The following is a 19,061-nucleotide window of genomic DNA, read 5'->3' as shown; positions in this document are numbered from 1 at the left end:
TCGTTGCACTGCGAGGTTGTCTTAATTACTCCACTTATTTAAATATTACTGGAGAGCTCGTTAAAGTTAAATTACTAAACATAATTTCCCTCTTAGACCTCGATAAATTAGAAATAGATGTTAATAAATCTAAATGCTAACGTGGGTCGGTAAACTTGGTGTTGTGTTTTCAATAAGGATTACATTTTCTATCGAATGTTTTTGTTACAAACTGTTTTAGAGTAGGAATTTAGTAAAAGAAATAAATAAAACAGCTGAGTTAGGCAATAATGCGGATCGCTATAATTCCTAATACAGATTGGGACGATACAATTATTATTACAGACTACATTGACAGATACACTGATAGATATAGACTACATAATGTTAAGTGGTTGCGTTCAGTTTAACAGTTTTTGTAAAGGACGCCAGATTTAGGATAATGATTTAGAAAAAATGTTTTGTTTGAAAGTGTACTTTGTGAGTGATTCCAAATATTCTTAGTATTATTAGGAACACTTGAAGGAATTTAATTATTTTATAGTAAAGTGCATTTGCCTTTGTAATATGCTGAAGTCGAACCTGCAATACATCTTTTTAATTAGTTGGTTATAGCTTCTAAAAATTGCCACAACGGAAATTCAGTTCAGTTGAAATGCTATTACGATTCTGATATTAATCATAGTATGATTAAAAATAATGAAATAATTATTATTTTGTGATTATAACGAGTAAATTCAATATTGGATTATAACAAGAAGCAAATTGAATACTCGATTAATTCAACAAAATAAACTAATATATGGTCCCAAACAAATATTAGTTCGGCGCTAATGTTATGGCAGTTTCACAACTATTAATTATTTTACCGAAATGTTATTATATATGGGCATAATTAAATTCAATTAAATAATGTTGGTAAATTACTAGTACATAATAAAACAAAACCCCTAAAAGGTTAATAAAAACACATACAGATAACTGTGGTTATAAAAAATTTCATAAAGATATGGTGAAGATAGATGACTACGTCCTTACTCCTTAAACTACGAACAATTTATCTTCGTAATAAATAATTTTCGTTGGCGTTGTTTCTCTAATAAAATTGTCATTTATTAGACGTAACATATTTTCTAAGCTAGATGGTGTTTAGTACAATTTATATTGCTACGGCGAACATTATGACAATGAATTGGCAATAGTGTACACAGAGTGAAGATACTTCACCTGCGTGCGTAAAAGACAGTTGCACCTGTGTGCACGTGTGAACTTAATATGTCTATTGACAGTGTTATGACAGTAATAAGGTAACGCGTCATGAACAATGAAAATATTAAACATTTTATAAACATTTTTGTACAATGCCCAAATCAGATGGTAAATTTAGGTGCTGTTATGTAAATACAATATGCGGCCGGAGTTTACAACATGGTGTTATGTTTGTGGGAATAGCCACAGTGGTGAGTTCGGCATATCTTTAGCATGGTGTTGGGTCTGTTTCTTAAATTTACTTATTTTATAAAGTTACTTTGTAATATCTACATAAAGATGTTACAAAGTAACTTAGTAACAGTTATTATAACGAGAATAAAGCCTTGAAAAATCACTATTTTGCATGTAAAACATTTGTTATTTTTACCTTAAAATGTTAAAAAGTTTGTTCTGTATTAAGGTTGTCTATTTAATGTTTTTATGTTGTCAACAGAGTTGTCTGAAAGCTCTTAAAAATATATAACCGACCTTTTTTTTTGACCTTTGACCTAATTTTATTTTTTATCCAGTTTTGTAAATAAAACGTCATTATTATTATGTATCGGTAACGTGCGTGACGCACTTCAAAGCATTTTTGTATTCGTATTCAATTCGATATCAATTAAAAGAAACCGCACCTTCTTTTAAACAGTACAAAGTATTCAACCCTCAGTCTGTTTCGTACTAAAACTCAACTTCAACTCTCAGTCTGTTTCGTACTAAAGCTCATTTAGACCAATATAATATGTCAGAGATAACTTCTAAACGACGACGCATAACGATGTAGTTCAATTAATACAGCTGTGTGTCATGTGTTTTGTTTCTTTGGAATACAACACACGTATAAAAAATGTAATTCAATCCCTGCTTTGTGTAGAAATTGAGTTGCAAAAAGCAAATGATGTAGTAATGCATGTACAAGGCTATATGTATCACAAAGGCAATCTTTTCACGTTACAGGCAGCCTATATTGCACTTAGACGTGTGATCGGAAGCTTTGTCTAACTTTGTGTAGAGTCGGAGCGGATAAATGATACTCATACATCCAACGTCATACTCCAGTTTCACTGCAACTCAGCTAGACATTTTCTCGGCTCTCAACAATTGACTGTTCAGCTTTGCACGTTTTCAAATTTGTTCTTTACCTGTGCGAAATGAGTTTTTAATTTCTTATTTAATAGCTGAAGTTTATTTTGCTCTATTTACTATTTATACATACCAAAATATTGCTATATTTATGATATACGCGTACGTCATATTTATTCGGGTGCACTTCTTCACAATCTTTACAAACGAGCATTATTACAATTACGAGTTTTTGTTTGTTAAAATGTGTAAATATTATATTAAATATGTAAGATTCTTTACAGTTCCATACACAATCTATCTGTATTGTTAAAAATAAGAAATTTTTTTTTTTTATTTCAGGTAATTTCATCAATAGTTCTTCTACTGTCGCTGGTTTGTGCCACACTTACGTTGAGATCGGATAAGTTGTTAAACGCTCATCCGGTTGCAGCGATGAACTTTATTTTCTCACTTGTATCCTCCAGTTTCTCCACTTATCAGATCCTCATATCAGCCGTACTGCTTTGGCATGTGGTATGTTTTGGCACACGTTTAAATCGTTTTTCGATTACCTATAAATTAAATGAATGATGCGAAGTAGACACTTGTTTCTGTTTTTGTTGTATTTCTGTTTCCACAACTTGGCTTTGCGCCGTTATTAAATATGTTCATTGTACCGCATATCTGTTACATATCCGCGCATTTCTGGGATAAGTTTATAAAAGTGTAATATGTGTACAATATGACGTATAGTCTGCAAAACTATCTAACACTAACTATTTGTCGCGTTGGTTAAAGCACTGGTAGGCTAATCGCGTTCTCACATGATTAAAACGTAGTATAACATCTTAATATTATTAATTCCTATTTTTAATTCCAGGGCCAAGAAATCTTCTATATATATTCTTTGTGGTATACATCACACTTATCAATTTTGACAATCTATTTTGTTCTGTTCACAATTAAAGTGATTATTTGTTTTGCCGAGAAACATTATGTGACAGCTTGCATTACAATTTCTATTGGGATATTATATGAAGGTGATTTTTTCATATAAAGTAACACAGGCGTAGCGAGGCTACGTCGTAGACCCGTCAATGAGTCGAGTTTCAAAATCAATACTATATACTGTATATGTTTGAGTAGTACATAAATGTGTAGGATTAAATTGTAAGTAAATCTAATTTATTTGTATGTTTCAGGTATTTTTATATATTTTCTTATTATAGTGAACAGTTATTTATACTCAATAAATCAAGATATATACCAATGACGGCAACTTCTTTATTTCTATTTTTTATACACATTGAATGAATGTCATATTTAAAAATTAACACAAAGACTTGAAAACATTGAATAAAAATAGCCTCAGTAGTACAGCGAGGTTTTATGATGGTGAATAAATCCGTCAACGAGCTCGAATCTTTAGTATTTCAGCAAACATCTTAAGTCGTGAGAACTCTTGTTTTATGACGTCATTTCGCCCTCAAACCTGGCGTCGCGCTAAGAAAGGATTTCGCTTCACAGGGTTATTATTCAGCTGAAATAGGTTTTAAGCCCAGATTAAGGGTTTGAGCGTAATTTCCTACTTACGCTCAACTTTAGTGGACGCTGTTATTATTTTATTTAACGTTTTGTTGGTAATTATACAATGTTAATTGCAATTACTAAGGAAAATAGATATTTACAATTAAGACTTGGAATGTTCATCGAAATCTGTTCAAGACCATTAAAAAAGTCAAAATCAAAATAATCAAAAGAGTGACCTCTTATAAGAAAACTGTATTGTGATATATTAATAGAACAATGTTATGTAAAGCTACCATTGAGTTTGTAAATGAATCAAAAGTTACATTAGAAGGAGCTTCCCCCAGAAGCAAGTTTTCTGTTTCTCCATATCAAGCCAGCCCTGCGATTCTGTAACTCATTTTTGTCACTAATTTGAGAGCGACCGCCGATGTGAAAACCGCTGTGTGAGTTCGAAAAGTGAGTTACAGAATCGCAGGACTGGCCAGCCTCCCACTGTCGCGTATTTAGAGTCGTGACCGACCCGAAATCGCTGACAATGACTTCCGTGAATTGTCAATTAAAATTTATAACCTATGATTAGTTCAGGTGGGATTTTAATCCACAGTGACAGTAAGCTTGATGATTATAATATATTTCTGATTGAGATAATATTCATATATGACACTAAATTCCCAACTCATGTTTATCTAAAAGCTAGGTTTCGTAACAATACAGAATGTAAAATATAGTGAACGCTCTCGGAAAAGCATGTAAATCCATTTTCCAAATATATCTATGCAAATCACGATATTCATGAATACTTATACCTCTACGCATAATTTTACGAGCTACATTAGTGAATTCCACTGGCCCGGAGTTTTTTCATTTTCTCGTAATGACGCAATAAATTAAAAAGTTGGGCTATCTCTCTTGCCTCAAAATGGTAAATTTTTTATAAGACTGTTTTTTAGAACAATATAGGATTTTCAACAAGAAATTGTCTAAGGTGGTATCTGAAACATTGTCTGCTGCAAAATACTATAAAAGTGACCTAGTTCAGGTATCAGTAGACCATCAGAAAAGAAACCAAAAATCTTTCTTGCCGTTTATATTAGGTATATTTAATACTGAACCTTAAATATAAATTAGAGCAATGTTGGCCTAGTGCCCCTAGTCCCCGGCTGTGCACCAATGGACTTTCTATCTCCGTGCGCATTTAACATTCGCTCGAACGGCCAAGGAAAACATCGCGAGGAAACCTGCTTGTTTTAGACACAAAAAGTCGACATTTGTCACACACAGGCGACTGATCACCTACTTGCCTATTATATTGACAAAAGACTATGAAACAGTCACAGATGCCGAAATCTGGAGCCCAGATTTAAATACGTTGCAGCGCCACTGATTTATTTTTTATTTTTAAATCTAAATTAAATATTATATATTTTAGTACGTTGCATAGCAATTGCCATACAAAAATGTAACAGGAAGTTTTAATATTTATGACATTCATATAAACTTAAATTGCTGAGTGTTATGATGGCAGTTTTTCAGCGAGTTGTCCGATGATAATTGACGTTGTTATAAATGAGTTTTGTTCTGGCGATAACTCAACTTGCATAAAGTTTTACAATCAGCAATATTAATAACTGTATTGTTTACAGTGTAATGCAAAGTGTAGATAGTAAGTTGTAGTTAATAGTTTGGTATTGATTTAATGAGAATACTGTTTGGATCGCGAATACTTGCCAAACCACTCATTAAAACACTACAATAAATAAATATAAAACTACATAACTCTATAGATTATATTACTGTGAGAACTGTGATGGGTTTCGGGAAGCCCTCGATATAATTATTTTTATATAATACGGGACGCTTAAAGAAAGTCCATTGGTGCACAGCCAGCCAGCGAACCTACGACCTCAGGTATGAGAGTCGCACACTGAAGCCATTAGGCCAACACTGCTAACTTTTTCAATTATTTAAGTAGATTATTCAAGGAAATAACATTTTAATATAATCCGTGGGCGCGTCATCACTACGTGGTCACGTTTAAGTTCCATTACACCGCCCTCTCACTTTATGAACAGCCATATTTCAGGCGGGCGGGCTCTTCAGGAAGTTGATATTATGCTTAATAAGAGGCATTCCTTTATCATTTATGATCACATTACTATCTCTATTTAATCTTAATTTAAGATATTTTTCTTAATTAACTTTACTTAATATTTACTCAACTGCTCAGATATTGGCCTTCGTGTCTATAATAACAATAAAAAAATAGTCATTTAATTGCAAGAATATAGTACAAAAAACACATGGCATGCAAATTTGTCTTAAAAGCAGTTTTACATAGAAGTTATATACATAGAGTCATATCACTATAGTTAATTCTTATATTTATTTATCACTTCATCATCTCATTATTAAAATATATTATTACGTTATCAAATAATCCTTAATATAATAATACGTTTTTTTCCAAAATTAGTACATCAAGTCGATTTATAAAAACTCTATAAAGGAAGATCTTTTAATGTTTTTGGTAAATTATGTCTACTTGAACAGATACGTGTGCTGTGTGGTTGTCGAGATGCTTCAAACAGGTTAACATTGCTTTGCTTTGTCTATTAATTGAAAAAGTTATTCTTAAGTACCAACTCAGCGCTGAGACACAGTATATATAAAGTGCAATTGACAGCATCGGGTGTCTGAAATTGTTTTAGCAGGAGTTCATCAAGGATGGAGAAGGGCGTCCCAATTTCATCCACCGACGCTTACAATCAGGTTAAGCCCGGTTTAACGTTCGCGACGCTAATAGAAATAAGACTAACGCTTAGTACGCCCTAGTTTCGCCTTAACACGCTAATTAGCCATAGAATAAACATTTCTTTAATATTTATCTTGAGTTTACCAGTTCTTTTATATATTATGCATTGTACCATAGTTAAAATGGCATTCTATAATATTGTCACTTTGTAATTCCTCTTTGGAGAGAGGCAGTCCATAATACTTATGACTTCATAGGGTTTTTATGATGTTTATTTTGTACATCTTTTATGGCAGTAAAACTTATTGGTAATATAAGCTCATTGTAAGAGCCAAGGCTGTACATTTGGTCACTCGGGCTTTCTTAGTTTTATGAGCGTGGTGATTTCCTAAATGTTCCGAGTTACGTCCCGTGAGTATAGGAAGACGTAGGCACTCTCTTCAACTGTTACATTGCATTCATTCGTTACATATCAATTAACATTTCATTATTTCGCTTATATTCTACTGTTGCACGCGAGTGGTTAATAAAGCCTGAGTGAGCAAAATATACAGTCTTGGCTCATATAATAATTGTCATTAAATTATAATAATACCGTCCTCTCACTAAATTTTAATCTCTATAAATACCTATTAATCATACCTTACTGTTTACTAATCTGACCGACTCATGTGAACCGCACGCAATCGGCAATACTGAAGCGTGCAGAATGCTGTACCTCGCATCCTACTCGACTAGACATCGTGATATGAGAATTGTGGCTTGAATATATTTAGCTCACTTGTCAACGATATGTAATTTGTATGCATATGAAGTAAGAATTTGTGGAGAGAATAAATATAATGTAAGATAGCCTGAGTTTTATATATTTGTGGCGTCTGTTATAAGTCACACACGTGATTATCTGTGGCGCGTCGACTTTTGTTTATATACATATCGGTTTCCTCACGATATTTATATTCCCTGTATGAACGAGTATCAAACGCTTACATAGAAGGTTATATCTTTTAGTGCACATCACTAGGTCAACACTACTGCTGCATACGATAAATAAGTTTACATATAAGTTGATTTTTAAGAAATAAATGCAATTATTACGTATGTTACATCTTTGAAATTTATTGTAAGCAAAAAACATAATGTCACAATGAATAATAATAATAATCAGTATCACTACAACCTTTTTAGGTCTGGGCCTCAGATTTCTGTATCAGTTTCATGATCATTTGTTGATGTAATAGGCAAGTAGGTGATCAGCCTCCTGTGCCTGACGCACTCCGTCGACTTTTTGGGTCTAAGGCAATCCGGTTTCCTCTTAATGTCTTCCTTTACCGAGCGAATGTAAAATGCGAACATAGAAAGAAAGTCCATTGGTGCACAGCCGGGGTCGAACCTACGACCTCCGGGATGAGAGTCGCACGCTGAAGCCCCTAGACCAACAGTTCTCTGTCACAATGAAACTTACCTCAATTTTGGAACTCTAAAACTTAGTAATAAAAAATCATAATTCAAAGCAACAGAGTAGGGATATCCAACTGAAATTTACTTTCAAAGGGTACATAGTTGCTCGTAACGCTAAAAGAAAAATCGTGGGCAAAGTGGCATATTTTAGATCCAAAAATTGGAAGGAACTGAAGGAGGCCTGTAACCTACTTTCCTGTAAAGAAAAGTATGAAATCTAAAATTTGTGCACGAATTTGAGGTTCAAATGGCTGTAGCGCTGAATTAAATTAATTTAAGATAAATAAGTAAAACTCATTAAAATTTTATCACAACTCATAAATAATGTAAATTTTAATTAGGTTTCCTTCTAATTGAGAAAAATCCGTTAGACTGGAAAAGTAATTCTGAGAAAGATTAAAATAAACCTGAAAATTTTGGTTGCAAATCTTAAAAGATATTCGTATATACAAAGGCATATTGTATGCTCTGAGGAAATATGTTTGACAAATACGGGAGCTTCGGAGTTTTGGTGTTTAATATTTGACGTCTGTGTACATTTCGAATCCTTTACAATTTGTTCCGAGGGGATCGGCGATAGATTATTTTTAATATTTTCCCGAAGCAAAGAACACGTTTTGTCAATAACCGAAGATTACTTTCTTTACTTCAATACCTAATGTAAACTCGGTTGGAGTGATTTTGTTTGTAGTACTTTGCACTTTCGCACTCACAATTTTACTTATATTTTTAGTATAAATGTTTTTCTTTGTGTTTAATCTGATGTTTCTTAAAAGATAATTATGTATCATTGAATATCTATACAACGGTTGATTTGTTTTGTAATTATTATGTTTTTAATAATCAATCTTATTAAGTTTGTTATAAACTTTAAAATTGAATATCAAAACAGTAATTTATTTTGAAAAATTTACTCGATCATAATAAAGTACTTACCCCGAAATCTCGCATAGACATTAATGTTTTATCAGAAATCTGATCCATCTGTGTCAATTATGTTTGCGATCCATAATTAACGGAGAGTTTTTTTGCACCTAATTTCATATATATATTATTTCTCATTATCTTGTATTACTTAGCTATTAGTTAATTTATATATATTTTATGATGTTTGTTATTGTCGCGTCTTGCCATGGAAGTAATTTTTTGTTTAACATGCTAAATTCAAATTCAAAAATCATTTAATCATATAGGTAACACATTGTACACTTATGACTCGTCAGTAAACAAATACATTAATGCTTCTAATTTTACATTTAGTGCCAGTTCTCAAATCAAGGGCGCCGAACGGAAAAGAAGAACTGGCAATAAACTCTCCGCCACTCTTTTTAATCACCAAGTTTTTTGTTTTACACAACGTTTGTAAGGAGCTGCAACCATTACAACATGTTCCACATGACATCTTAAGTAATAAATAATAATAAAATAAATTAAAAACAAAGATTTGTCCTCTATCAGCAGAAGGCATGGTGAAATAGAAGCACGCACATACATTCTCGTGGGAACAAATCATAGTGGAAATAACCTACATATCCGCATACACGAATTCAAGTCCGACCAGTCACCACAAGTAGCACCCGTTCACGAGTATGACGCATGGCTAGCCATCGACCAGCGGCATATAAACACACTAGCAGCTTAATAAGCTGATGCATGCGTATTTGGGGATTTGGAGAAATTATCCAACCTGTTTTAAAAGACTCCAAAGAGGATGCACTAATTGCACTTTCCGGAAGCCTATTCCTGATCGCCTACTTCCTAAATCAGTAAGATCAAGTGCTTTCAGACGCTCTATATAAGTTTTTTTACAACACTTATAAAGTAAACAAAATAGTCCTACAATAGGGGGACAGAAAGTGAACCCATGACTTTCGTAAATCTGATTTACACTCAAACTCATCCATTTACCGCTCATCCAAATAAATATGATTCATTAGACATATTTACGAAATAACCAAAACACACACTACAAATATTTTTTGGTCTTTTTATGTTAAAACAATATGAAAACATTTTAAATAACATACATGTAACATTTGAGAGAAATAAATTCAAAGGGAATACGAGATTTTTTGTCATATCTCAACAGAAGATTTGGGACTAATGTCTCGGAAATCGCGTTCGAACAAGCTTCGTTCAACAAAAACCAAGGATTCCGGATAAATTGAGCGAATACTAGCGATGTCGTGATATGAGTTTTTTGTTCAGTTCAGTTTTAGAGATTATTATACATGGACCAACTTTGTACATGCTTCATTTTAAAACAAGACCTACTGGTTTATTAAAGAGCATGATAAGTCAAGTTAAGCTTGACTGAATCTATGTACTGAATTCTGCTCGTTCGGAGTGCGTCGCGACCCGGCAGAGCTTAGAAAGATCTTAGGCAACGAGCCATGCAGAGGAGGCTTATGACAACTTCTTTCTTTCTTTCTTTTTAAAGAAAAATTACCTATCTACCCGTGGCATTACAACCTTTTAGGTTTGGGCCTCAGATATCTGTTTCTGTTACTTTTTAATAGACAAGTAAGTGATCAGATGATTTCAGTGCCTGATACAAAATGTCGGCATTGTCTAACACATGACAATTTCCTTAAAATGTTTTCCTTCACTGCGTACAGCGAGCGCGTGTTAAATGAGCACGTAGGCAGAAAGTTTATTGGTGCACAGCCGGGGTTCGGACCTCAGAGATGGGCCAACCTTCTCTGAGAAGAGCAACCTGAAGACCCATCTATGGCCGTAGGATTATTACAAACAGTATGAATTCATAATATAATGATTGTGTAAAATAATAATATGAATTCATTTTATCCAAAATGAATATCCAGTAGTACCTAATATGTTACGATTATAAAATATAAGTAAAAAAAATTAAATTTAAAATGAAATAAAAAAATTATATTCCTTTAAATTTCTTCTGTACAAACATTACCTGTCCACATCGTTTCCATAACTTTCTTACTAACAACTAACTGACGTGAGATTGATTAAATTATTACGATTCATGCGCGCTTTTTACTTTATTTTTATTTTTCATGTATCCTTTATTAGTTTAGTTTGTTTTTTGTTCCTGTTTAGTTTTTTTTCTTCTTCTTCTTAAAAACTATAATTATGTAATAAGTATTTTTGCACTTCTTGCCTAACTTATCTAATTTAATAAAAAATGTTTTTCTTTTCTCACAGTCTCATAGAAAGCGATAAGGCCGCCAGTTGCCCTCCTTTACATTTAATTATGTTAAATTGTTATATTGTAATGCAACGAAGTGTAAATAAATAAAATATTATTATGCGAAGTACAATTTCAATACTTTTAGTTTTGAAATCAAATTCTTTCGAAGTGTAGATGTAAAAAGATGATGACGTAAGCAGTGAAGGTATTGAAAAATGTCAATAATTTCTCGGCAAAATAATAAACGTTTCTTCCGATTTAAAAGCTTTAAGTTGACGCGGAGTTTTCTATAAACGGAAAATATCCCGTGCAGAGTTTTTAATCTTTATTTCCACTTAATTGATATTTCGCTCGTCCAATGATAAACACTGAAACTTCTGAGCGTTTATTGAAATTCCCAGAATAATCTATTAAAATGTCTGCCTGGTAAAGTTTTAATAAGTATTTATTTATACAATATGTGAGGAAAGTCTAGTGAACATTAAGCCTCGTACACGAAACATGTATGCATAAAATCAACATAAATTATGAAATTTGTATAATATATATTTTTCGAGTGTTAAACTAGTGGTTCAAGGTGCGGTGGCAAAAGCCGAGGTCGCGCGTTCAAGACCGTGCTGTTCACTTGTGAATTTTCTTTTTTACTGCACTCATATATATCATACTATGACTATTGACTATGTTATGGACATGTTAGACACTGTGTCCACGTTACGCTCTACCCACTGTAACGGACGGCGATCCTAGCCCCTAAGCTTCCGTATGATGACAGTAACATCCAAGAAGATAGCGCAAACGCAAGACTGCGTATTTGGTATAGCTGTTCTGCCCGTAGCGATTTCTCGACGTCGCGTGTCACGGACTGTTTTAGCAAAATATTCTCGCCGATAAAATGTTGACGTTACACAGTTAGTCAATGACGGAGCAGTCAAGTCGGCATTATTTCATACTTATAAATTCTTCTTTCTTACCCCTATGGCGGATTTATAATATTTTAATACTAAAGCATTTTGCAGCAGGAAAAGCAAAATAATTATCCTTAGAAATCTGATCGGTCAGCGTAATACGGCGCATTAAGCCCTTATCTGGGAAGCAATAAATAATCAGGAGCCGGCGGCTAACATCACTTTCACGTGATAAAAGGGGTAAAATGAAATTACGGGAGCTGTACGCGTTTCGGGGCCATTAAAATAGAAATACACAAAGCTAATTAAACCTTTTGTATTTTTTTATTTAAAATAAACAAGTTAATCGTAGTTGTTGAAAACTTGAGTCAATATAACACAATAATACATTAGGATTGGAAAATGAACAAAAGTCGAAGGTAAGTTAGGTTTTTGTTTGTCTATCTTATTTTCCAAAAACTAGCTATCAAATTTTTGTTTACAGAGACACAATAGCCGTAAGAATAAAATGACGGACATTGACTTAAATAATGATTTCCCGTATATTCAACATATAATACGAATCAAGTTTCAAGTTGAACTCATGCCTCGTTTCGTGGCCATTTTCCGTAGTAACATTGCACCTGCCTCTAAGCTTTCCCGGACACAGTTGACGTATAACGCCATTGGTTATAATTTGAGACGCCTTCACTACTTTACCGTAGCAAGTAGCTTCTTACTGCAGAATGTATCTTGTCGGGCAAGATGAGATGTGCCTTACATATCTTTACGTTTTCTTTTAAATAGTTTTGAGGATAAGATATGTTTCATTATTGGACATCATGGCAGAATACAAAATACCATCCGTAGCAACTCGACGTCCGCCGTTCTACAACCGACCGTTTAAAGCAGTTTTTGTCGCGCACCACTATGTGGAATCAGCTGCAATTGTTAATTGTGGATATGTAAGCTATTATATCAATTGAGAATATATTACAACAATATTGCAACAACAGTAAATTAAGTTTGTCATATTGATATGTTTTCCACTCTTAACTAATTTTTGAATACGAAGAGTAGTCGTAGTTTTTAATAGTAGACATTAAAAGGGTGATGACAGACAGTCGATGCCAATTTATATCCGTTGGGCAGCAGGCGTCGAACCACGCAACCAATTTATGTTTTCTCTATTTTTCTTTACCACTTCCCAGTTTGAAAGAGACGAAGTTAATTATGAACTTCAACTCTGTTTTCAAAGCAACATTTTGAGTAAGTTTTCGATTAGAGGTGTATCAATATCTTTTTAAAATAATTATATATTTACATAGTTATCGTTTAATCCTTTGACTTAATATGATCCCCGGTAACTAATAAATCTTGACTTATAGAGTAAAGGGAAACATCGTGATCACAACTGGCAAGTCATAAATCGACGGCCAGTCTCAGGCACAGGATGATTCCTATCTGCCTATCAAGAAAATACCAAGGATGATATTGTTTTATTTCTTTGCTTTAGGAAAAACTTTTAATTTCCCCAAGCCTCTGGCCTCAACTTTCATCTGATTAAAACGCGTTTAAGTACTAGTGTTTCGTAATTTAAGTGTTTATTTAGTTTAAAATGTCGATATGGATGACGATAAATAATTTATCTGCATTCTTTAATTATTTTCGACGATTTCGATAAAACAAGAAAAGTTTAAAAGTTGTGAATATACTTTATATATTCGAAATACTCACTCGTAAATAAAATATTTCTACTTCTTTTTAAATATTGTTAGTAACAAAACTTAAGTGTCTTGCTAGGTTTGCGAGGAAGGAGGAAATATAATCAGACGTGCCGCGCAGCACCCATATCACATTTTCCGAGTCATAAAACTAAGTGGATCTGACGACGTTTCAATAAGTTTTCGAATATTGCGCTTGTAGGTGTTAACATTTTTGGATAGCTGTTAACTTTATGGAATATTGCATAAAAGGAATGCTACGCCATTTTAGGGTAATTCAACTTTCATGAGTTGAAAGTAGCTCTTCTACCTTTATAATTATTGATAGAATTACCTAAATGTAAACATTTTCATAAGAACTTTATTTCTCATTGCAAAAAAATATATTTTATTTACATGAGAAACTTAATTTGTATGTATATTACGGACTAGATACACGTCGCCAAGCCGTGCCAATGTTAGTCTACTAGGCTCATTCTGATATGTATCTTTAATGGCCTTTTGAATTGGTTAAACGAGCTAATATTACTCACTTACTTACATACTTAATAGTTAGTTACTTCTTCAAATGATTTGTACGCGGCTTCGGCAAGATAAACAAACTTGCTCGACGAGTATTGTTATACGATGTGTATTATACATTTTACAATAATCAATTAAGGAAGTACCAAATTGAAATTGCAAATATTGGTATGCCGGGAATCAAACCTACAATTCAGGGTTAAACACTGCATATATATAATACAAGGCAAACAGTAGTCAAAATACTTGTAAATCTTTTTGTAATTGCAGTTTTTAAAAACCCTTTGCCTATCCTTAATCGCTATTTTTCCATAAATAGAAAATTCCACATAACCGACCAATATTTGGCTTCGTATAAATTGATTCTCGTGTTATCGGTAAAATCTGGGACGATATGAGATTCCTTACCTCGCAATCAAACCGACAACTTTATTGCGTGTTATGAAAAACGTGACAAATGTCTCCCGAACTTACTTGTAGCAGATGTCTGAAAGGTCGATTAGGTGGTAAAGTTTTTTGTCGATATCTGTGGCTTAAATGTATATTGTATGTGCGTATATAAAGACTATTGTTACGACCCATTGTAATGAAACATAAAAATGTTACGGTTTTTATTTTACAGGGCAACTTTACATAATATTTTAATAACAGTGCCAAATAGAGTTGGTTGTGCGGTGGGTGGTGGAAAATTATACCACCAACAAATTATAGACGACGATATATTACGTATTACCTACGTACCCAATAAGAAAAAAAAATATACAGACGCAGAATTTCCCTTTCCCTTTTTACACAACTTCTCTGAATTAACTAATCTAACAAACACATAATAATATAATATATATAGGCTGCTAAATATCTACCCGCTGACCGTCTTCAATCTAAAAATACCACTAAAGGACTGGCTTATGAACTCACCTTATGCAATGTTAGAGATGCTTCTCAGACCTAATATTATGTAGTTACACACTTCACTCATTCACTCACTTTTGCTCCCACACACTTACACACTGACTCATGCACTCAGGCGTGTTGTTATCAACAGTTGAACTATACTTAAACGAATTTATAATTAAGTTTGATATGGAAGAGCTCGGAACCCTGACACAGGTATTTTTTTACTTGTTCCCAAATCTTACACATTGTAAAGCATATGGACTTATAATGAATAAACACATTTTTATTTATTTTATATAACAAATACATATAAATGCTAAGTTACCCTTTATCTTTAATATTAGCTTAAAATGCCTTAAAATCCTTTAATAAAATGTAAATCCGCGTCCTAATGTGAAAGTTGTAGGTTTTCTATTAAATATTAAAGTTAATCTGGGCTTTGAATATTTTCAGAAGGTTTTTCACCTTAAACCTGTTTTCAAAAGGGTGGATTTGGATTACTTTCTTAATGTGTCTATAACTAAAACTATATAATAATAGATAGTCCGCACTGGTAAAGAAATACCATATTCGGTACAGAACTTTTCTATAGCGATCGATAAGTTAACGATTAAAGAGAAATAAAAATAGCTTTCTATTTAAGAAATTTAATAATAATTAAAGTAATAAATTTAATAAAATATTTTTACATACAAACGAATTCAATTATTACAATTTTCACATAGTAATAAAAAATATAATAAACTTTGTTTGTTTAAAGTAGGTCTTTTTTATCCTGGTGAATCCCATTACGGGCCCCCGTGCCTGGGCTGATGATAAATTGGCGCGGGAAGTGTGGGGGTCAAGGCTGAGTAAGTGCAATTGCCCCATACCCACTAAAACCATCAGGGTCCAGTGTTCACTATAGGCGGGGGGGTTTTTTCCACGCACCACCACTTTGTGGAACTGCCCACTGAAGTATTTCCGAACCAATTCGACTTAGGGTCCTTCAAGAAAAGAGCGTACCAATTCTTAAAAGGCCGGCAACGCACTCGCGAGCCCTCTGGCATCTAGAGTGTCCATGGGCGGCGGTATCACTTAACATCAGGTGAGCCTCCGGCCCGTTTGCCCTCTGTTCTATTAAAAAAACTTTTGAATAATAGCAATACTCAAATATCAAAGTAGATTATTGACTTTTCACTGCATGCATGGGTAAAATTGTGATTTATATGACATGCCAATTAGATTAAGGGCAATCCATTAGCAAATGAATTGAGTAGTTGGCTCACGGGCAGATTTAATTTTGCGACAAATGGATATAAATGTAGCACTTTACTCCCCTCTGGAATGTATTGGTATTTTGTAATGACTTCTATGTATTATGGACATGCGGTACTACGAACTTATAAATATAATATGAATTTTCTAAAGATGTATTGAATAATAAAGTCAATTTTGTTTAAGAAACTTTACTTTCGTCTAAACGTCAAAGAGACGTTTGGTTTTATAAGAAAAAGTTATTCCTTTTCGGGACGCTGTAAAATTTTACAAATTCAACTTTAATGTTCAAAGGTTGTACGACGCGTACAAAAAATCGTAAGCAATTCAACTTTGGTATATATTTACATACGAAATAGGTCAAAGTTTACGATTTAGAATTTTGTTGTGAGGTAAGACCGAATACGTCGCTTACGTGATAAGTCGAGGCGTTAAGTCCTCATAAGTGGTTCTCATGAAATATGCAACGACCTAACAAGGGCCGTGAGTGCTTAGATATCAAATATTTATGTCATCATCACGAAGGGTCTTATGATTTCATAAGATGATTTAAAGAATAGAACTAAGCTAATAACTAAGATAATTCGTTTATTGATGCGTTAGAGACGATTTTTAGTCTTGTAAATAATTTTACAATGCTCCAAAGTATAATTTCTGGGGAAATAGAAGTTCATAGCTGTGTAGAACTTACAGACTTACATACTAAAATTATAAAACTGGCAGTAATACGCTAATAAATAAGTTCAGGACCTAAACGAATTCTATTTAAAATCATAAAGGTACTAACTAAGAACACTGTTACCGATAAAAATTGATTTTAGTGTGTGTTTGTAAATAGAAGCCCATAACGAAGAAATAATGAAATGACGAGACAATTAATCTGGTTTTATATAAATAAGAAAATTATTGTGAGAGTGATACGCATATTGGAATTGCAAATTTTCTTCTAGGAAGGGTGTTGTCAGCATTTATTAGAATTTATGTCGTTTTATAAGCGTTAAAATTATAATTTATGTACATTCAGATTTGTTAACCAAAACGCAAACATTGAGACTGTATGATTATTATATTTCCTTTGTATCATGGAAAATAAAAACATAAAGAATGGAGGACGTAAAGAAACCAACTTGTCTACGAATATGCCATAAACTTAAAATTACAAAAAACAGATGCAATCAGAGGCAACCACTGGATTATTTTATTAACTTTATTAATATAAAAAAATTCACGAAACAACTTAGTAAGTACACAACTCAACACCCAAGTGAAGTCAGAGAAGTGAGATCGTAAAAGTTAGTACGAAGTCGGTTTTATTTTTTGCACTTTCTACTAATGAAGTTCTTTTCGGATTACGATAAAGTTTGTATGTCGAAGGAAGTTGATGGTTAATCCAATTAATTGAGCCAGTCTCCTGAACAAAGCGATCCTTAAGTAAGTTGTGGACGTACTTTTAAAAGTGTCTTCTTTTTCTACTCAATTATCAGAGTTATGCCGCTATACTGTTAATGTAAAGTATTCTGTAACTGTATTGTACACTATATGTAGTGGCAAAAAAGGTCTATGATCAAAATAAAACTTGATAGAACGGCTCTAAAAAACCATACAAGTTATTTAGGCTGTGTGTTATTGAAACATCAAACTTTCAATAAAACTTTTGTAAAGATGTACGCATCCATGTATGTATTTGTGTGTGTGTGTATGTGTGGATATATGCATGATATTATGGACAGAGTCATTGCATACTTACTATACTTACTTTTACTTTGGGGCAATTCTTAAGTTATCTCATGACAAATAATCCAGGAAGCATCTATTGTTGGCTCAAGTTCTTTGGCGAATTAACCTTTTCCAGCAATGTCCTGTTCTACGTACTGTTACATCCCTAGATTGCTAGCCATAATGCTAACTCATCATCTGCATCATCAATGCATACTTTTAGAGAATTATGATCATGGTGACTTCAGTCAGTCTGCGTACATCATTCCTAGAGAGCGGTTGTCCAATTTTTGTATTTTACTCATTGTTTTAATTAAATCCTTTTTTTAAAAAGGCATTTTAATTTCACGGCCTAACAGTACGATAACACAAGTCAAGAATTCCCGAACTGCACAAGAACGTGACATTTGTGACAGGTAGATAAACGGTTGTTAGATCTATATTGTTAGCTATTTTAGTATAAGATTATTTTATTTTAATTTAAGTACTAACTCCCCCAAGAACTCGTTTAGCCTAGTTAATATGATTTTTTTACTTAGCCTACCTCTTTAGTAGCTACATAACCAACATACATGTTGTTATCGCTTAGATACTTTTTGTATATAAACCTTAATACTAAATAAAACTAAATTTGCCATACTGTTCAAATTTTTCTCTTCATAAAAACTCCTCAGAGTTCAAGGAATAAATAACATTTAAAAAAATAACTCGATTTGGTCCTGCCGTCTTTTTGTTTTGCGTTTAACAACATATTTTGCGATTCATTTTTATTTATATAGATGTGCAAGAAACGTCTGGTAAGAAAATAATTAGGCGTTGTAAAATTCAGGACATAACAATGTATGTAAAATAAC

General features: G+C 33.1%; 1 protein-coding gene across 1 annotated transcript; it reads left to right on the top strand.

Annotated features, from left to right (window-relative positions):
* The first annotated feature begins 1,282 nt into the window (after positions 1-1,282).
* Positions 1,283-3,833, top strand: LOC125057475. The gene is made up of 4 exons (XM_047661201.1): positions 1,283-1,439; positions 2,659-2,832; positions 3,179-3,338; positions 3,501-3,833. Exons 1-4 carry the CDS (start codon positions 1,341-1,343, stop codon positions 3,569-3,571), a joined length of 504 nt encoding a protein of 167 aa, XP_047517157.1. The 5' UTR covers positions 1,283-1,340; the 3' UTR covers positions 3,572-3,833.
* The last annotated feature ends 15,228 nt before the right edge of the window (positions 3,834-19,061 follow it).

Source organism: Pieris napi, chromosome 16, assembly GCF_905475465.1.
Source record: "Pieris napi chromosome 16, ilPieNapi1.2, whole genome shotgun sequence".
In the NCBI taxonomy this organism is placed as follows: domain Eukaryota; kingdom Metazoa; phylum Arthropoda; class Insecta; order Lepidoptera; family Pieridae; genus Pieris; species Pieris napi.
This window is presented reverse-complemented; position numbering and strand designations above follow the sequence as displayed.